The sequence below is a fragment of the Mastomys coucha genome, unplaced genomic scaffold, assembly GCF_008632895.1.
Source record: "Mastomys coucha isolate ucsf_1 unplaced genomic scaffold, UCSF_Mcou_1 pScaffold10, whole genome shotgun sequence".
In the NCBI taxonomy this organism is placed as follows: Eukaryota; Metazoa; Chordata; class Mammalia; order Rodentia; family Muridae; genus Mastomys; species Mastomys coucha.
In genome coordinates this window covers 222,196-239,437 of record NW_022196892.1, presented here as the reverse complement: position 1 = coordinate 239,437, position 17,242 = coordinate 222,196, and the positions used below count along the sequence as shown (strand labels likewise).

The 17,242-nt window shown below is 43.7% G+C and overlaps 1 protein-coding gene and 1 long non-coding RNA gene across 6 annotated transcripts in view; one reads left to right on the top strand and one right to left on the bottom strand.

The window, feature by feature from the left end:
• LOC116072696 overlaps window positions 1-13,761 on the top strand; it is a 14,454-nt gene extending 693 nt beyond the window's left edge. The window contains exons 2-4 of one of the 3 annotated variants that reach the window (XR_004111543.1): window positions 4,025-4,167; window positions 4,262-4,399; window positions 13,326-13,761. This is a non-coding gene — a long non-coding RNA (uncharacterized LOC116072696). Of the gene's footprint in view, window positions 1-4,024; window positions 4,211-4,261; window positions 4,400-13,325 lie in introns of all 3 variants that reach the window. The other 2 variants (XR_004111542.1, XR_004111544.1) reach the window with 2 other exon arrangements.
• Flnb (filamin B) overlaps window positions 1-17,242 on the bottom strand; it is a 135,695-nt gene that overhangs the window by 76,598 nt on the left and 41,855 nt on the right. For all 3 annotated transcript variants that reach the window (XM_031344178.1, XM_031344184.1, XM_031344190.1), the window contains exons 2-4: window positions 9,420-9,668; window positions 7,597-7,694; window positions 5,351-5,498 (exon numbers count right to left, since the gene is read on the bottom strand). In XM_031344178.1, the coding sequence (XP_031200038.1) occupies window positions 5,351-5,498; window positions 7,597-7,694; window positions 9,420-9,668 (495 nt within the window). The remainder of the gene's footprint in view (window positions 1-5,350; window positions 5,499-7,596; window positions 7,695-9,419; window positions 9,669-17,242) is intronic.

Here is a 17,242-nt window from a genome sequence, read left to right as displayed (position 1 = left end):
GTCGGGGATGGGGTGGGGTGGGGTGGACGGAGTGGGGTGCCCTACCTTGAGCTCAGGTTTCCCTCAAAATGGACTGTAACCCTCCCTCCTTCCCACAAGCTGCTTCAGGGTGTTTCACCACAAGCAACAGGAAGCAAAACAGAACAGCAAGAGCTCTCATTCCTTATTTAAGACAATCAAAATCTGTTTTAATTCCTCTCTAAGTGTTTGAGAGAACTCCCCAGTGAAGTCACTCACCCCTGGAGGTTTGCAGGAGTCCTTACAATTTTACAAATTAAATTTCCTGAATGAGCAAGCAGGGCTGGAGCCAGGGGTTTAGGGACTGGGGGTGGGGAAAAAATTTTTTCCTGAAATGTTTACATGCTCATCCAGGTTATCTGGCTGAATAGTGATAGTCCACCGTAGCTAAGACATCACTTTGCTACACATTTTTCTTCCTGTTATTCAAAGATTTCTTCCTTCATGTTTCCTTTAAAAGACTATCCTTTCTGCAGAGACTTCTAGTGACAAATTCTTTTGCTTTCCTTTTGTCTGAAAGTATAGGGACTTCCCCTGGGGAAAAAGGATTCTAGTTGACACCTTTCTTTAACACTTGTGAAATGTGGTGCCCCTTCCTTCTGACCTCCATGGTTTTGATGAGAAAGCTGACATTCTGGTACTTCCTTTGGGCAAGCTTTCAGCTGTCTCACATCATGGTTAACTGTCTGTCCAGGGTCCTAGTCAGTCAGGTGCACAGGCAGATGCCTGTAATCCCCGTGTTTGGGGGTGACGGCAAAGGGATCCAGGCTGTCCTGGACTTAAACAACTCACCTCTCATTGTCTTTAGTTTTCAGAAATGTATCCAGATTTGTCTCTTCCCCAGAGTGCTATTACGCATGCTCTCTTGGATGGGTGTTTTATCCTGCTAGCTTACAGTCTCCATAGCCAAATTGTGCTTTAAATAGTCTTTTTAGCCCCGCCATCTTTTCACCTCTCCCATGTCTCCTCTAATGTGGTCATTCCTGCTTTTGTTTTAGTTCCCACAGGTCCCAGGGGCTCTGTCCATTTTTTTCTTTCCCTGTCCTTCATGTAGACTCCTAGGTCAGTTCTCCTGTTTCATGTCCATTTAACTGATTCTTACATCTTCCCATTCTGCTACTGGATGCATCGTAGGAGTCATTTAAGTTTTTGTGCCTTTCTTTTCTTTTTTTCCCAGTTCTAAGATCTTCACATGGCTCTAAGTCTTCTGGATGCTATGGCTTCTATCTGGGAATTCTATTTCTCTGTTGAGACTTCGGTTTTTTGTTTGTTTGTTTTTCGTCTATTTCAAGAGTTTCATAATTGTTGTTGAGCCTTTTAAAATATGGCCACGGTACTAGTTATTTTTGCCATCATTGTGGCCAAATACCTGACAACAAGGAACCATTAACTGGCTTATAGTTCAAGAATCCACTGTCAGTGGCAGGAGCTGGCTGGTCAGCGGCTCACATTACATCCACGGTTAGAAAGCAAGAGTGGATACTGCCACTAAGCACACTTCCTTTTTATTCACTTCATCCGAGATCCCAGGCCATGGAATAGACTGGGATAGGGTTTTACACCTCAGTTAACCAAATCTAGAAAATCTTATACAGACTGGGCAAAAAGATGGTCTGCTAGGTGACCCCAGACCCCGTCTAGTTGAAAATATTAACTATCATAGACACTTTAAAATGGCTGACAGGTAATTCTTAGATTTCTATCAATCCACTCTTGGCATCAACCATCATTTTCATTTAATTTGAGATATTGGCTCCTGGTGTGGCAGTGATTTTTAAAGTTGAAACTTAACAGTTTGAGTTTTATGTTATGGGACTCTGGTTCTTAGGTCAACTTTCTGCCAGCAGGGGAGAAAGTCTGGAATCCCTATTCCATTTGCACGGGTACTTGAGGCTTGAATTAGAGGGGCTCCCCATTTCTAATGGTTATGGTGGGAGTATTATTAGCTCCCCCTACCCCCAGCAGCCAGAAGAGGAGCACCTCATTACTCCTTATCCGGCCTCTGCTGACATCATCACCACCTTAAAACTAGACTAGTCAAATCTTGGCTCTACACTTACTTTTGCTGATTGATATATGAGGAGGGCATAGTTTTTTCCTATGATGTTTGGCTGAACATAGAGCACATACTGTCTTGAAAGAGTGTTCTGCCTTGGGGCGGCTGGGATATGGTTCAAGGATAGAACATTTGTCTTAGCTTTTATAAGGATATCTCAGTATGACCCTGCCCCTGCTGCCACACACACACAACCCATTTAAAAATGAATGTCTCAGCCTGGCGGTGGTGGCACACACCTTTAATCCCAGCACTTGGGAGGCAGAGGCAGGCGGATTTCTAAGTTCGAGACCAGCCTGATCTAAAGAGTGAGTTCCAGGATAGTCAAGGCTACACAGAGAAACCCTGTCTCGAACCCCCCCCCCCAAAAAAAAATGAATGTCTCAGACTTGAAGAAAAGAAAGGGTCTAGTGCTTAGAAAATGAACTTCTATACCTTAATTTCTATGCTTTTCTTTTGCTTATATAATGATCAGGTTACTAACAGGATTTAAATACATATCTACAACATTTACAAGCACCTACTCTATCTGACTCTAGCAGCCTGAAAAACAACTTACCTGCACCTTGTCAACGGCTTGTCAACAAGTTAGTGTAATGTTCTTTAGCTAACCAGGGTGGTTAGGAATCTGAGCCACATCCCCACACTCTATAAAACTCCTGTACTCACCGTGTGGAACTAGTCTCTCTAATTACTGAGACTTCAGGTTCTGTAGGTCTCTGTCGTTAAGTGCTTCATACAGAATAGGGTTTGGAGAAAGGTTCTGTTTAGCTAGTGGACAAATGTGTTCAATGATGCTAATCCCACAAGGGAGCCTTATACAAAGACCCCAAATCCTCTTACCCGACTCACACAACAGGCAACTCAAAGCTCAACAGATGGATCTGCAAGCGCTAATTGGCCTCAACAGGAATCTAATCTACATCCAAAGGATAAACCAAAGTTATGAGTTCTTTTAGGAACTACTACTACTACTACTACTACTACTACTACTACTACTACTACTACTATTATTATTATTATTATTATTAATTTTATTCTATATTCCTAGTTTGAGTAGCAGAAACATACCAAAATTGGCCTGAGTGTCATCTCACCAAGGAAGAAATATGTGTCTCACAGCTTGACTTATGTGCCCTTGTGTTGTGGCCCTATCACCCAAGGTGACTATGTTGCCTTCCTATTTTAAAAGGAGAAAAGTTAAGCATAGAGTCATACTTCATGTCTAGGTTTATATCCAAAAGATCCCAGTATATCCATGTTCTTGGGCAGTATTGTTCATAACGGCTAAAAGGTGGAAAACTGCATATATCTGCCTGAACAAACCAAATGAATAAACCAAATACACAATATACACAATAGACTATCATCATCTATAAAAAGGGAAGGAAGAGCCAAGCAGTGGTGGTATAAGCCTTTAATCCCAACACTTCAGAGGTAGAGGCAGGCTCTGGAGTTTAAGTCAGTCTAGTCTACAGAGTGAGTTCCAGAACAGCCAGGGCACACAAAGAAACCCTGTTTCCAAAGGAGGAGGAGGAGGAGGAGGAGGAGGAGGAGGAGGAGGAGGAAGGGTTGGAAATTGTGATATATATTATAATGTAAAAAATAATAATAATAAAATCCTGAGAACATATGCTAAGTAAGGTAGGCTGGACAGGAAAGTTACATATTGCATCTTCCGTTTCTGTGAAATATCCACACAAAGACATACCTAGACTGGAGGGTACCAGGAGAAAGCGGTTGAGAAAAAAGAGAACAGAGAGCTGGTTTAATGAGCACCATGTTTTACTGTGGAAAGCTGAACATGCACTGATGAGGACAGTCGTCTGACTGGTGAGTGTGCTTAATGCCGAGTACATTAGACCCTGAACATTTATCATAATGAAGAAAAAACATAGAGACAGAGCTACCTGCACATAAATGAAACAAAAATGGCTTGTTTTTCCCCAGCATTCACAACACTTAAAAAGAAGGAAACAGCAAAGACCGGCCACATTCCTGAACTGCAGTGAGCATTCATTTTCTGGAAGACTGCACCATGGAAGGAAACCAACTCACACTAACAATGAGGAAACTGGACAGCCAGTGATAAGGTTCCTACTGCAAACAAGCATTTTATGCTTTGGCCAATGTCAAGTATGGTGATATGAGAGTTTTTTGTTTTTTTTTTTTTTTTTTTGCATTAAGGAAACATCATCTTTAATCTTTGATATTCATCATAGTACTGAATACCTCGGGTTATGGTTCAGAGAAAGCAATTTGTTGGAGATGCCAATCAGCAATGGGAAAAGGGCCTCCATCTAGTCCTTACTAACTGACAAATGGGTATGCACCAAAATGTCCTTCAACTTTAGTTACAAAAATTAAGATATGTAATGTACTTCCTGTCTTCTTTATAAGATTGCTGCACTGATCTTACCAGAAATTAAGCTCCTGGCCATGTATTTGTTGTTTTGTTATTTTTTATTTGTTCATTTGTTTTGAGAGAGGGTCATACTGTTGTTCCGGTCAGCCTTAAACTCGAAAGTCCCCAGCTTCAGCCTCCCAAAGCACTGAGATTTACAAGGGAACACATACGACCACAGCCAGCTGTTAACTACCCTCTTTAAAAAACTAGTATGCTTCAAATCAGCTGCTGACCACCACTGACCAGACGCCTGAAGTGGCTCTGACCAGCCAAAAGGTGCTGGGCATCTTACAGTGAGAGTCATAAACAGGATGTCTCAGCAAGGAAGTGTCGCTGGAGATTAACAATAGCTCCCAGCCCATCTGGAAACCTGAAGCAGATTCTGCCAGACAGGAGAAATGAATCCAGAAGGCAGAGATTCTTACCCCACCCCCCACCACTGACCAGTGAGTGACCAAGGGCAAGACCCATCCCAGCCACTGTAGACCAGGCTATGGTTCTTAAGTGAGAGCATCAGCTTTCCCAGGGCTACAGGAAGCAAATTCTGTATACTTTACTACAGGAAAGCCTTTGATTCATTCTCAAGACAGAATACGGTGGTCATAAATAATCAGCACTTTAGAATGACAAACACACACACACACACACACACACGAGACAAAGGAAACCTAGAGTATCTTTACAGATTAAACCTCACGTCATTGTATCTTGAGACAGTCTAAGACAATACACTGCCATCTGGCTTTTAGGTGGTGCTGGGATCTAAACTGACTGCACCACCTCCTGAGCCTCCTGATCCTGAGAGCACTCCTCCCAGAGGACATTCCTGCCAGAGAACATACCTCTGACACAATAAGACCAGCACTCACCTCTGCCATAGGCTCTGGCTTTCTTTGGGTTGAGTTTGGGTTTAAGAGGAGCACCTGGCTTGAGCTTAGCTTTGGGAAACTGAGACAGGTAGGTCATCACGGAGTGCTCGTCCACATCCGGGTGAATAATCTCCTCAGGAGTGATAACCTAGAATGACAACATGGTGGGTGAGTACTCTGACGTGCCGTTATGCAGCCACCAAAATCTCCCTGAAGCCAAATGCTACAAATAAATGGAAACAAATGACATCACATTAAAACCATAGGAAGATCAGTGTTTGTATATATGTGTGTTGCTGGTTCCTTTGCAAGGTGGAAGACTACCCAAAATTTTGCATGTCACTTCCTAAGATTCAAGCCATGCCCCAGCCTTCCTATTCACTCTCCTGGTCACATATTCTAGAAAGGGGATAAGATACAGAAGAGCCAGGAAGCATGTGTGTAAGGCATTGGGAGTGTTTTTAAAGCACATAAGCTGGTCTCTTTTGCTCATCTATTGTGTGTATATCTCTGTACTAAGAAGAAGAAATAAAGAAAACTAGTGAGAATGGTACTATATGCCTATAGCTACAGCATTCAGGAAGGCTGAGCAGGAAGATAACAAGTTTGGTGTTAGCCTGAGATTCACAATGAGGTCCTGGCTTAAAAAACAAACAAGGAAGACAATAGGAGACAACAGACTAGACATGTGGTCTTAGGAACCTTTAAAAATGGGGAGAGGAACTAGAAAGATGGCTCAGTTGTGAAGAGTGGATACCACTCTTGCAAAGGACCTGATTTCGGTTCCCAGCAGCTCACAACAGCCTGTAACTCCAGGAACACACGCACACTAAAAAAGCTGGAGTGGAGTGTGTTCATGTGTTCTCCTGACACTCAGCTTAGGAACAACATTAGCTCTAGGATGGACAAGGAACCATCCTAAAGTTTTATCAACATCCTTGATTCTCTACCTGACTTAACCCTAGCATGCAAAGTCTTCCCTGCCCCCCATGAGGATTCACAGTGGGAAGACACACCTCCTCACAGCATCGGAGGGCTCCACCTAATCAGCCATATCAACCAAATGCAATGAAGAGATGAGAGACCACACAGGAAACACTGTGGGGCTTAGTGGCTAACAGCAAAATAGCTTCTGAGATTTTGAACAGTGATATACAAAATGCCCATGAAAAGCAAACTACGCATTGATCTGGTATCACTCGCCAGAAACTCCTATAGTAATTTTACAGTGTCCAACATTACAGCGTATCACAAAGAGGTGTGTCAGATTGAAAGGCCAGTGAGAGATATAATATAGCACTTCCTGAGGGTGACAGATCTGGACATGGTCATGGAGCAGAATCTCCAAAACCAAACCAAAGAAACAGGATGGCTTCCCTACCTCCCCAGTAATCCTACTATGGAATATACTGAACTCAACTCTTGAGAGCACCAACTCAAGACTTCAGAACGGTCTACAGTGAGGGATTCTCTGATCCATGGGGCTGGTTTTCTACAACCTCCCTTTGATCATGGTTTTGATCCTGAGAGCCATGGTATTTTCAAGGGGATGTTACAAAAACAAAAACATTAGCTTTAAGTACCGCACGTAACTACTTAGATGTTATCTCTGATTTATCAAAAGTTCAGGCACCCCTGTGATTCATGTGATCGATGATGGGAAATACAAATTCTGCTGCAATTTCCACTAATGGAGGTTAACTTGATTTATACATTTTTTAAAAAGTTCCAAATACAGAGTTAAAATTACTTTTCTTTTGTATAGGTTTTTAAAAACTCAAACACTGGTAGCCCCTTTGCTAAGGAACATGCTTGCTGACTGGGGTTTAATGATAACCTTCAAAATAGCTGGAACCAAAAGAATACAAAATTTGTAGTGATACATCCCTGAAATCCAGCACTCCAGAGGCTGAGATGGGAAATGAGGAGTTGGAGGCCAGCCTAGACTGTATAGTAAGATAGAAGGTTGGAGGTGAGAGGAAGAGAGGAGAAAAGTAGTAAGGCAGGGATGGGAGGGGTAAGAATTGCCAGCTTGTGACGTGAAGATTTCTGAATGATCTATAAGCTACTAAATCCACATGAACCTATCATTACTAAGATGGTGGGAGAGTGCCAGAGGCAAGGCTCTTTAAAGGCTGAACACCATGAAGGTCAGACCACAGTCTGACCTAGAAAAGCATCCAGACTGCCAGCAACAAGTCAGTGGGTGGGAGCAGTCTCCTGGGACACGCTGTGCATGTATATACCTGTGGGACGCCCAGCCAGTCGTCAGCTTGCTGCATGGCTTCTCTGGCATTATCCACCGGCTTCCGTGGGTCCCAGGATTCCCAGTCTGGGCACAGACCTGTTCATAATACACAAATGGTGCTTTTAGTGTGAGCTGTCAAAGAGATTAAAAGGAGCCATGTACTGATAACCAAACCATTTAGTCTTGTAACTCAGCAATTTCCACCAACAGCTTAACTAATTATACATCTGAGGGGCAAAAAGTCTGACGGCTAAGAGTATGCCAGCAATGGGAACTATTCTATACTAGCAAAGATGTACTGTGCTTTAGGACACTGTGATCTGGTATTAAAACAAGGGTTAGCCATTCCTTCAGGAGCTGCTAAAACAAAGAAGGTCTATAAAACCATTTGGGCTTGGTGCCTTTAAACAGGAAAGGTACTTTTAGCACCCTGCCTAGATGTATCTAACAAAGATTAAGCTAGCATCCTATGTGACTTAAAACTCCACTGGCACAAAGGTACAACCCTAGAATCATTTAAAAGACCCTAATGAGTGTAAGTAGTGTAGAACTGAAGTAAAACTCTGATTTAAACCTAAGGAGGGAAAATAAATTGTGTCTTTTGGTAGAAGGAAGAGGATACTACAAAACTAGCTAATACTACACTTTTTATTAAAAAGTTACATTTACTCAGGCAGTGGTGGAATACCAACACTCAGGAGGCAGAAGCTGGTGGATCTCTGTAAGTTTGAGGTCAGCCTTGACTACAGAGTGAGTTCCAGGACAACCAGGGCTACACAGAGAAAGCCTGTCTTGAAAAACAGGAAAAAAAAGTTACATTTATTTATTCGTGTGTATGCGTGACTGAGTGGACATAGGCACATACTGTGGTGGCCAGGACTCCGTTTTCTTCTTCCATCATGTGGATACCAGGGATTAAATTCAGCTCACTGAGACTTGAAGACAAGGGCCCTTAGCCAGCTTGGTGGCCCTAACACTATACTTTTTTCTAGAATATTCTGGTTTAAAGGCTTTCAAGATGTAATGAGGCTTTGACACAGCCCCTTTCTACCTGACATTAGTGAGTTTGCTCTGAGATATACCACCATACTCAGAATGTGCTTAGTTCATGTAAAACATTCAGTAAATGGAAAATATAATTATTAAAGTAAGGATTTTTTATATAAAATAATTTGGGGGGTGGCATATAAACATTGGTTCTAGTTTTTCTACTGAGTGTGGGCCAGCAAACTCTACCCATCAATCTAAGGCCTCTAGTGAGGATAATTACATCTTGGTGTCCACTCAACCAACCACTCAGAGAAGCGCCAGGGTGGAAAAGGCTCTAACTGGATCCTCACCAAGCACTTTCAACGGCAATACAGAGAGAAAGGGGCAGAGAAAGCTGTATGTAGCCAAGCTAGTAGTTAATAAAAACGGTCACTTTCCATTAGCAGAAGGCTTTAGACTCCCATGCCAAGCCACTGAAGAAAGCCACATGTTTTCTTTAAGCCGACGGGAAGTGAGGCACCAATGTGGGAAGACACAGGGCTGGAGTCTGGTGAACTATAACCCCAGAGTCTGCTCAAAGTTCAGGCACTGGAGTGTTTCTGGTGATATGAATAACACTGGATTCAGTGGCAAACACATATGGATAGACATAGAACATCTGCCTCTGGAAGGCCACACAGAACCATTTGTGGCTCATCCTCTGTCTTACAATGGACTAAAACCAAGAGGCCCACACTAGTTAACACAAGCGACCCTTCTCACGGTAAGCCCGATTTGGGATCTACGTACTGCCACTCGGCAGAGATGGTTTAGGTAACTATAGGCACTTACCTGGAGCACAGCTGTCTACCAGGGCTCCTAAGGCTTTGCCATCTTGCCAGTTCTGGTTAAAGTTGGTGATGGGCAAGTACGGGATCTTGTTCTGAATCCATCCCAGCAGCCTCTGCTTTGGTGTTTGCTTCTTGGCATCATCATCCCCTTCATCTTCCCATACGGGCATGGAGATGGAGTAGTGAAGGATCAAAGTCCATACCAGGCCCAAGATGAGCTTCAGGTTCCCATCCACGATGGCTTTACTGTCTGGGAAGACAAGACATTGGCTAGGTCATTCTTTTGACCAAGTGGGAGCCAGACTCTTTGTAAAAAGGAAATGAAACTTTCATCTCCAGGGAGCTGTACTGAGACACTTCAGTGTTAAAGGGTCTGCTTCAGGATCTCCGAAAACGGAATGACAGCAACAATCCAAGGTGTTTATTAATGAGTGCCCGAGATCATTAGGATGCACTATGTTATTGTCTCTACATTTCTGGATGAAACATGGTAAATGACACAGATCAGCAACAAACGTACCAATGCCACAGGTGAGCTCATGGCTCAGCCCAGATTAACAAATGTATGTGAAGATGACAAATGATCAGAAGCTTTGAGGCAGATTACATGCTTCTTAGGACTACTAGAGACACGGATGAAGAGACACAACAAAATGGAATGCCCCAATGCTCTCTGCCCAGGGAGGGGTGACCTAGTTGCCCTTCCAACTGAAAATTGGCTGAAACAAAGAGTTGATCCTGTACAGGGAACTCAAGACTTTTCTACAATTCCTTCTTCAAATGTAGGAGATATTCCAAGAGAGGGCTGTATACATGTCGACAGTAAGAAATGTTCTGAGAGATTATTCTGCAGGTGGGTTTAATAGGTAAAGGTGCTTTCTGCCAAGCCTGAGAGTTCAATCCCTGGAACCCACAGGATTCAAGGAGGTTGCCCTCTATTCTCTAAGCACATGGACGGATACACACACACACAATAGGTAAATAAGTGAGTACATAAATAAACATAATAATATAAATGATCTGAAGATTCTTTCACCTTGAAATGAGTTAATTCACAAGTAACTTACAACTTCTTTTTTTTTTTTTTTTTTTTTTTTTTTTTTTTTTTTTTGGTTTTTTCGAGACAGGGTTTCTCAGTGTAGCCTTGGCTGTCCTGGAACTCACTCTGTAGACCAGGCCTCTGCCTCCCAAGTGCTGGGATTAAAGGTGTGAGCCACCACCGCCCGGCTACAACTTAAGTTAAATGACATCTATATTCTTCTCCAAGCCTCCAGTAAATATAATTACCATGGCGCTGTTTCTGGTGAGTTGGGCTACCTTACTGTTGTAAGGTTTCTGATGGGTTTTCTTTCAATTACAGTTGAAGTTTCTAGGCTGGAGGGATGGCTCGGCAGTTAAAAAAGCACATACTGCTTGTGTAAGGACCTAACTTGAGTTCCTAACACAGATATGTGGCTCATAACAATTTATACCTCCAGCTTTAGGGAGACCTGATGCCTTAGCCACAAGAGTGTTTGCCATCACATGTATACACACAGATACATAACTTAAAAATAAAAATAAATGTTAAATTGATGTATTGTTTAACTTTTGTTAAAAATCATTTCAGAAACGCAGGCAGTCAAAGGCACCCATGTCCCAGAGATGACAACGGTATACAGTCTACTACCGACTCTTGTTTCCTGTCCTGCTTTTATACTTTTCTGCACAAGCTTTTAAATGTTTCCTTTCACTAGTAATTATGTCCTAGTCATCTTTTCCCTATAAAACTTGTTTCTGTTTACATTCCTACCCATAGGTTTAAGAGGCAGGCTTCCCCTTTAATCTTAACAATGTTGAGCTACCAATCATGTCCATCCAGAAGATGGTTAAGCTGCTGCAATCAGGCAAAGTCCTCTGTTGGCAAGCGTAAGCAGAGATGCCTTTCTCATCCTACCCCTGATACAGAGAGCTTGCCAATATGCTGGCCAGCTCTACCCTTATTTTTATTTGTTTTCTGAGACAGACTCTTGTATTCTAGTATAAGCTGGCCTCAAATTTGTGATCCTCCTGCCTCTGCCTTCCAAGAGCCGGATTATGGACAAGTTCCACCATGCATAGCTCTTTGTCTTTCCTTCCACCTGTACTCATCAGCACTTAAATACTACCTTTAGAACTGCTCTTTACTCCCCCTCCTTCCACAAACACCATCAAGATCCATCCCTTTTCTACTCAGGCCCCAAGATGAAAATATTGTAGCTGTCCCCGGGATCCTCTTCAGGCCTCTGGTACAGTTTTTACAGTGTGTCACCTCTTCCTATTACATCTCTTGACAAATTTTTGCACCTCCCCACAGACACGAAGCTTCTCTATCTCTTGGTATCTCTGAGAGCCATGAAGGTGAACTGCTATTTACACCTCAATGCTGTGTTTCTAGTTGAGTGTTTCTGTTCTTCCAAACTAACTGCTGGTACCTCCTGTTCAATCAAACTCTGTAAGCACACAGAACCTGGAACACATGCCATTCAGTTGGACTGATCCTTGTCACATTCACCCAACCACATACTCCCCACCTAAGTTCAAAGTTGGCCTGTTCCTAGATGGCAGCCAGGCCTACAAGAACCTTTACCCTATCTTCCTATGGAAGACACTCTGGCACACCCCAAGGCTGGTGGTACTACATGTACAACCTGCATGTGTTCTAGGATCCTTTCCTTCAACAGCAGGACCATCTACCAGCTCCTCTGCCTTCCACTCTCAGGAGGCAGTGGCTTGGAGCCTGGAGTTCATACTGGTGGCTAATCCATGAAAGCATCAGTGTTAGAAACAAATGACTGTGTGTGTGTGTGGGGGGGGGGGTAGTGAGTCTTCTTCACCTTGCAGTTGTCCCACCAACCATGAGGCACCTGAACATTAAACACATAGAACACTGCATATAATGAGTGTGTCTAGTAAGGTGCTGATAGCAGCCCGGCACACTGGAGACATCAATCTCTTGCACTGTGAGGCCTAAGAAGCCTCATTACCTCAGGTCCAAGTCTGTAAAACTCAAACTCCCCCCAGCCATGTGTAAAATAAATGCTTTTCAAAAGGAGATTTGCCTGCCTGGGTTCCACTACAAGAAAAAAGGACGGAGGGGGAGGGGTTGCGGGGGGGGGGGGGGGCGGAGTAGAGAGATGGCTCATCGGTTAAGAGCACTGACTGCTCTTCCAAAGGGTCTTGAGTTCAGGTTCCAGCAACCACATGGTGGCTCACAACCATCTGTATTGGGACCCGACACCCTCTTCTGGTGTGTCTAAAGACAGCTACAGTGTACTTACATATAATAATATATATAAAATATACTTATACATATTATAATAAATAAATCTTTAAAAAAAATAGAACAGATTTGAGCTCAAATTAGTGGTAGTACACATTGGTAACTTCAGCACTAGGAAGGTCAGGGCAGAAGGATCCTCCGAAGTTCAAAGCTAGTGAGTTAACACCCCACCTGGGCCACGTAGCAATCTCCAAACTCATGCACGCGTAAGTGTGTGGGCGTATTACCTCATAACCTGAAGTCAGGTGGTTCTATTTTTATCTGGGTTACATACGGTGCTCTAAAGAAGAATGTAAAGCTCTTTTCAAGAACATTTGGGAAAACACGACCAAGCCAAAGTCAGAGTCAGACTGATGAAATATGCAATGCCCTGGACTTCTGTTTCCAATGAGTTCAAGGTGGGTGTCCTAACAGGAAAGCCCCCTTTATGGCCTTCCTGGGATATATGAAACCTTCCTCCTGCTAGTCTAAGAAGCTGGAGGGGAAACAGGCTTTGTTCCAAAAGTGATTTTTGATAGGTAAAGGTTCAAACGTTTAACCCAGCTCTTGGAACAATAAAAAGATGGAGACTTGCCCAAAAAAACCCTCTCCTGTTCTCATCCACAGGAAACCGGAGACTCCCCAGGCCTCGAGAAGGAAATGCTACAGGGGTATCCCAGTGTGAGCATCTGGCCATCGCTGTAGACCTGGTGTGCTGTGGAGTGCTCGTTCTGACACACGGGAGGAAAAGGCCAGAGTGAATACAAGCGTCCCCACAGTAAGAGGCTGGAGGGCCTCTTGCTTTCAGGAACGAAACAAGCCAACACCCAGCATGCCTGCCCAACCTCTCATACTCTGCTTGCGTTTTTCATGGACTGGAACCTGGCCATGGGCTTCTCCTCCCCAAATCCGACCAATCACAATTCCCAAATAACTACCCTGGCTATTGGCAACCCCAACCCTCAAACCACACACACTTTCTCAAACTACCTATAATTATCCAGTTACTTATAAATGACAGCATTGCCTTTTTAAATAGCTACAAAGTTGATTTGAACTACTATAAATTCTACAATGGAATTTATTTATATCACGCCTGTATCAGTCCTGGTCCTTGTTAAGGAGCATTTGTATGTGGAAGGGAGCCAATTATGAGGTGAATACCAGATATTTTTAGCATTCTGCAGAAATAACTTTGAAATGCTTCTTTGAAGGTCCAGTTCTCCAAAGTCAGGGATATGGTAGACTTTCATCTCTCTCAACTCTCACCAGCAAGGGCCAGAATGAAACCATGTCCCCTACATCGAGTGCTACAAAAGGGCATATCACAAGAGTTCCTGAGACACCTTCCTACATGGCTGCCAATGATTAACCAAGGTAGCAGGAGTCGATCGAAAGCCTCTGAGAACAGATGTAGGTGGAGAACATTCCACAGTTTTACTCTTCTGAATGAGAACAGTATGTCATCCTCTGGCCACAAGGCAGTTGGCTACAGGGCCATAAACAGGCAACAAGTGACTCCAGGAGTTAAGAAGAGAAGAGTGTCATTAGGGCTACAGGAACAGAATTCCATTCTCCCTGCTTTCTGCACACTCAGCAACTGTTAGCTGTCAGGAGGCAGTGTGGCACAGAGCCTGGAGGACAGGTGGCTAACCCATAAAAGTATCAGAATGGCTAACTTTAAAAACAAAACAAGGGGCTGGAGAGATGCCTCAGTGGTTAAGAGCACGGGCTGCTCTGCCAGAGAACCTGGGTTCAATTCCTAGCACTGCCATGGTGGCTCACAACTGCCTGTAACTCTTGTCCCAGGGGATCCAACACCCTCACGCAGACATACATGCAGTCAAGACATCAGTGAACATAGAATAAAATTAAACACAAATAAATACAAACAAAACAGGAAAACAAGGGTCTGAAGAGATGGCTCAGTGGTTAAGGCACTCGCTGCTCTTGCAGAGGGCAGGGGCTTGGATATTAGCACCCATGCAGCTGCTGCCAATTCTAATTACCGGGATCTGATGACCTCTTCTGACCTCCAAGGGCACAGGGTACACTTGCATACATGCAAGCAAAGAGACATATAAAAACAACAAATGCTGGCAAGGTGGAAGAGGCAGGGTGGTGCCTTACAAAATGTTGGTGGGAATGTAGACTACCGCAGCCACTACAGAAGGTAGTTCAGAGCTTCATTAGAAAGCTAAAATCTGGGGGGCTGGAGAGATGGCTCAGCGGTTAAGAGCACTGACTGCTCTTCTAGAGGTCCCATATTCAATTCCCAGCAACCACATGGTGGCTCACCACCATCTGTAATGGGATCTGATGCCCTCTTCTGGTGTGGCTGAGAAAACTAAATAAAGTGTACTCACATACATAAAATGAAATTTTAAAAAGTCTTGAAAAAAAAAAGCTACAATCTGACTTATCATGATTAAGCTGTACCATTCATTCCTGGGTATACAGCTAAAGGAAACCATGTCAGCATACCACAGAGATACCTGTTCATCCATGTTTGCTGCTGTATGACTCAGAATAACCAAGTTACAAAATCAGCTTAGGTCTCCACCTATGGAAAAGAAAATAGAGTGTGTGTGTGTGTGTGTGTGTGTGTGTGTGTGTGTGTGTGTGTATGCATGCAATAAAGAATATGTACACAGCTAAAAAGAACAAATTGTGCCATTTGTAGGAAAACAGATAAAACTGGACATCATCATATTAAAGGGAAAAAAATGCATTTTTTTTCCTATATGGAAACTAGGGAATATGGGGACACACACACACACACACACACGAACACACCTCAGATGAGATAAAAGGAACTAGTAGAGAAGAGGATAAGAAAAGTAATGGGGAATGAATATAGTCAGAGTACATAATATATATGAACAAAAATGCCAAAATTCATTGCTCAGTACAACAAATATAAATGGGCTAAAAAAAATCATCATCAACAACAACAGCAACAGCAGCAAACAAACAAAACAAAACAAAACAACAACAACAACAACAAAAAACCAGCCATGGAACCAGCAGCTCAACTAGATTTTTCTCTTTGGACAACATAGCGCTTCTCTGACTTTTTTTCCTCATCTGACAAATGGGAATTATTATATTCAATGATCTGACAGAGTGGTGTGAGGAGTAATGCCAGAGAATGCCAAGAGTTGAGTGTGAAGGCTGACACACAGTAGGTGCTTAGTAAGTCTATCTCTTTCTCCTCCTGCATTCATTCACCTATAATTTTCATAGCATGAAAAATATTCCTCCCTAGAGCACAGTTCAAGTATCATTTCTAGTTAGAGATGAAAAGAAGTGCTTGGTGGACTTAAATGCAGTTGAAACGTTCAGCTTGCCACTTCTCAGCCCAGCCATTTATTAGGAGGGCCACAACTCCAAGGCCTTCCCTCCTGACCACCACACTACTGTGAACCTAGGGCAAACAGAGTTGAGCTCTCCATTAAGTAAGACATCTGTAAGCAGTAAGACACACAGCGCCAAGAAGCCCCTCTCCCACAGAGCTCCCCAGAGAGGCTAGCCAGGAGCTGAACCTTGCAGAAGGACCATGATACTTAGGACAGATTTTCCAGGCCCTGTTTGGATGTCCTGATCTCATGGTGCCTTGTCTGTGGTCCCCAAAGCTCCTGGCCTGGGACTCCCTCCCCATCTCTTCTAGGCCTAGAAGGAAAGAAAGCCAGGGAGAGGCCAGAAAGGACAGGTTCTGGGCGCATCCTGGGCTCCATCACCTCTTCTCTCTACACTTCAGTTCCCTCACCTGGAAACTGGGATGATATTGTTCAAGCAGAGCCTGCTGGTGAGCAGGCAGCAGTAGTTCCTGTACAGGGCTGCTCTCATAGAACTCTCAACTATAGAGCCCTCCCGGGCATGAGCCCATCATGTGCCTGGGGCTCACTGGCATTGTGAGGCTAACTTGTTTTTAAGCCCCACAAACCATGCCTGAGTTGTAGTCTTCAGGTGTCCAAACAGCAGGGCACCTGGAGTTGAAAGGAAGCAACTGACCAACCTTTCCAGTTCCTCAGTGAAAATTTAGAAGGGATGAAGCCTATCCACACCGAGTCTTGGTTAAAGAAGACCCAACTTGGTCAGTTGTCTAAAACCAGGGTCATAATTCTGGTACACTATGGATGGTCCTTCTCTTCACACTGCAGACTGTGCAGGGGGTCCCGGGAAGGGTTAAGAGGTCTGGGCCAGCTTCATTCCTCTCTGTGCTCATTCCTCCTTTGTCTTTCCAGGGCCTCGGACCAAAAAAAGCAGGGACAAGGCAGGAGCGTAGTAGAGTCAGGTGACCCATGGCCCTGAAAACTGGGGAGTATCTACAGCAAAGGACTAGGTGTGTGGCTTCCAGAAAGATGGTTTTCCCAGCCTCTCTGGACGTCAAAGGCCTAGGTTTTGTCAATGGACAGCAGGCAAAACTGAAGTATGCCATTACTCCAGCCCTGGGTGATGGGTAGATATCTCCTAGACTGCCATAACCTTACACCTTCCTCAGTTGTGACCCGACTGGGGGATGGACTGGGAGAACAATAAAA